Source organism: Esox lucius, chromosome 11 (genome assembly GCF_011004845.1).
Source record: "Esox lucius isolate fEsoLuc1 chromosome 11, fEsoLuc1.pri, whole genome shotgun sequence".
NCBI classification, from domain to species: Eukaryota; Metazoa; Chordata; class Actinopteri; order Esociformes; family Esocidae; genus Esox; species Esox lucius.
Genome location: NC_047579.1, coordinates 40,404,126 through 40,407,824, shown reverse-complemented (window position 1 = coordinate 40,407,824; position 3,699 = coordinate 40,404,126). Strand labels below are relative to the sequence as shown.

General features: G+C 43.5%; 1 protein-coding gene across 1 annotated transcript; it reads right to left on the bottom strand.

Annotated features, from left to right (window-relative positions):
* Nucleotides 1–1,318: 1,318 nt before the first annotated feature.
* On the bottom strand, nt 1,319–3,247 carry LOC105013298 (keratin, type I cytoskeletal 50 kDa-like). Its single transcript, XM_020050714.2, has 6 exons — nt 2,840–3,247; nt 2,446–2,528; nt 2,192–2,348; nt 1,939–2,103; nt 1,695–1,820; nt 1,319–1,585 (listed from the first exon to the last, which is right to left on the bottom strand). Exons 1-6 carry the CDS (start codon nt 3,230–3,232, stop codon nt 1,319–1,321), a joined length of 1,191 nt encoding a protein of 396 aa, XP_019906273.2. The 5' UTR covers nt 3,233–3,247.
* Nucleotides 3,248–3,699: the final 452 nt, after the last annotated feature.

Below are 3,699 nucleotides of genomic sequence, written 5' to 3'. Positions count from 1 at the left end.
CCCCACCGCTTGTAGAACCCCACTGGAGGTCAGGTCTATGGGCCTGTTTCTTTGCATGTCCTGTTTGTATTAAACATTTAGATAGCTAGCTAACATTCTACCAATCCCAAAATAGTTTGTTGATATGGTTGTCAGGTGACCGATGCACAACCAAATGTTTAAATTACAATTGTTGTAGTATACAATTCTGACCTGTCTGCATTAAGCTAGTACATGACTGTTTCTAAGAAATCTTCAGTAGCACTATAAAATAACTACAAATAGCAAAGCATTTATAATGCATTAGTGAATATTTTATTAATTAATAAAACATATTCATCAGCTATTCATGAAAAGTATTTTCTAAATCCATTAACACTGATGGATAAATTATTAATATACGATACTCGAGATCCATTACAAGGTATTTGATAATAACTGCATTTTCATATTCAGGTTTCAAACATCGAGTATAACCTATCATCACAATTACAAGCCATTATTGAAGAGGCCGTACATGCTACCGGCCATAATTGTTTTCAGAAAATGAATTGTATATTTGAATGTTTGACACATAAGTCATTTAGCAACTGACTAAGGGTCAGTTGTAGCATTAGTGCATTCATCTGAAGAAAGCTGAGACACTTGGTAAGAGCATGTTTTCTGCATGCCAGGGTTGTCAATTTTACTTTTTATCATTTATAAGATCATTAGAGATCACGCTCAATAGAAATGATGAAATTCACTACAGAAAATATAGAATATATTGATTTATCACAATTATGTTTTAATAGGCTTAAATTTTACACACTAAAAATAAAATGAAGAAGCCATGGTTTGTTTTATTGACAAATCTTTTTAACGGCGGCATAAGATACGATAGCTAGAAAAATCCCAAGAAACAACTTTAGTCAACAGAAGTTGAAGCGTAGCTTTACACCGACTGCAGTCATCAGTCCTGCTCTTTCAACTCCCTGTTTCAAGGTGAGCATGACTTGGCCTCGGTCTGGCTGATTACCCTGCCGTCAACACTCTCCATTTACGATAGTCACCACCTCACACATCATGGTGGTTGATGAGACACTGCAACATCAGAGACAACGCTGCTCGATAAAACTGCCATGGCTCGGTAATTCATTTTTTCATTTGGTACCGTAGACTAACTTGAGCAGTAAGAGGTCTCGAGGCCTTGGCTCATCTGCTTGTCACCTCGCTGTCCAGAAGCGTTGTGTCCTCAGCCTTTGACATTGTGCTGGTTGATGAGACACTGCAAGGTCAGAGACAGTGTCATTAGAACTACTGCGACTTTCAGAGACAGTGTCATAGTCACACTGCGATTTCAGTGTGAACTGATGCTGCGGACAGCTGAAAGAAATCTGGCTTGCCTGCTAGCCTCTCCGTCCAGAAGCCTCCTGTACTCGCCGATCTCCATCTCCAGCCTGGTCTTGATGTCCAGCAGTATCCGGTATTCCTGGCCCTGGTGCTCCAGGTCACTGCGGATCTGACCAAGGTGGCCTTCTTTGCTGGTCACCTGCATCTGGTAACTAGACAGTCTATTGGTGTAGTGGTTCTGTGTGTCAGCCAGTGTGCCTGTCAGCGATGCTTTCTAATGGACGGGAACAGAGAAAGGATTAATTAACAGCATAGGTGGTTATGAAGCCTAAATAATAAGGAGATCCATTTTGTAACTTTGGTTTGTTGTCAGTCTCTCTCACCAAGCTGAGTTCGGCCTGGAGTTCAATTTCTAGACTTTGCTCCTTGCGTTTAACCTCAGTAACTTCAGATCCAGATGATTGGAGGTCCTCTGTACTGCCGGCGACAGCTTTCTGGATTTCTTCTGACTGTTAAAGACAGAAAAAAATCTTCATTAGCTGTCATATATACAGAAAATCATAAAACTGTTAGTTACAGAAACCCAAAACATATATTTGTTCAAAAATAAATAAAAAAAGCCCTTACCTTGTCTTTGAACCAGCCCTCCAGTTCTAGGCGGTTCTTTGCGGCGACGCCCTCGTAGTCTGCACGGATCCTGGCCATGACGTTGACAAGGTCTCCCTGTGGCGCAGCGTCCACCTCCACTTCCACAGTCTGATTGCCCACCTGGTCCCGCCGAGCCTTCAGGTCCTGACGAAGACGTTACAGAAGTGTCAACCGTTTTGTTTGTCTTGGTAGCTTGAATTGCTTGGTACTTTGTGCCATTATTCAGGCCAACCTTTTTGTGGTCCTTCTTGAAGTGGACCAAATCCTCCTTCAGGGCCTCGACCGTCATCTCCAGGTTGCATCCTACAATGGTCAGTTCATCTCTCACCCTCCTCAGTCCAGCGATATCAGCATCCACACACTGCCTCATTGCCAACTCACTCTCATACCTGTGGAACATTAAAGCACCAGCAGGTGGCCTTTTGTTTGAAGGTTGCATTATTGGATTATGGGATAATTACACAACAAAGTAATTCCAACACTTACCTGACTTTAAAGTCGTCTGCCGCCAGTTTAGCATTGTCAATAGCCAGGTATAATCCTCCATTCATACGAGTGGAATCACAGATCTGAAAGTGGGCATAGAGACATGTCAGTGGCAGCGGAAAGTCGTTCATAGAGGAATGGAAACAAGAAAGCTGACGTGGCGGCTAAAATGCCACTTTGAGATCATCTGATGAGTTGTTCAAAATACTACAGAAGTTCATCTTTTAAAATGTATTCAACATTCCCGCTACCATTTCTTCCCCCACAGTCTGAATCTTTACAGAAGAAGCTACATTAAGATTTCAGTCATTTAGCACATGCTCCCAAAGCGTGGCTGAATACATATTCAGCCTTTTTCCATGCAACCTGCGGACCACATGACTGGTGGACTTGCCTGCTCTTGGACTGTGTTGATGACGGCTTTGAAGCCAGCACTGTTGTGAGCCTTAGGTGTGTCTTTTTCCTCCTGGAACTGAATGATCTTCATCTCCAGGTCAGTGTTGGTCATCTCCAGGGCACCAACCTTGTCCAGGTAGGAGGCCAGCCGGCTGTTGAGGGTCTGCATGGCGGTCTTCTTATTCTCGTCCACGCAGACAGCCTCGGTCAGGCTGAAGCTGCCACCAGCCTGGACGCCAACGGAGGAGCTGTTGGAGGCCCTGGAGATGTGGACCCCAGACACACCGGAACCCCCGTACATGCCGCTGCGGTGTCCCCCTCCACCAGACACGGACATACGAGAGCAGGATCCAACAGATGACGTGAAGCTGCTGCTGGAGAAGGAAGTCATGTTGGATGAAGTTGCCATCTGGTCTGAGTAGAAAAGAGCGAGTGAGGCTTCTTTGGATACAGGCCTTTTTATGCTAAGAAATTCGGATGAGTACGGGGGTCTCCACCCAAATAAATAGACAAAGGAACTCCTTTGAGGGGGGATATTGGTGGGAGGGGAAGGCCGTTTACCCAGTTTCACTGGAAGAGCATGACTTTCTCAGGGCTTGGAATTTCTGTCAAACAAGTATTATTGTTAACTTGGTTATCCGCTGTCAACAAATACATAGCTTTAGGTTAGTAATACACCTTACGAGCCTTCTGTTCCTAATATAACTTGGTATTTATTTACAAGACATATATGTTTGTTATAGCAAATTATTAGGTTGATAAGATTTGGCCAGCAACACATGATCTGAAAGGTTTGGGTCTAATAACACACAGTAATATCCCTTTTACCTGCTTATATACACACTTAGAAACCAGTAA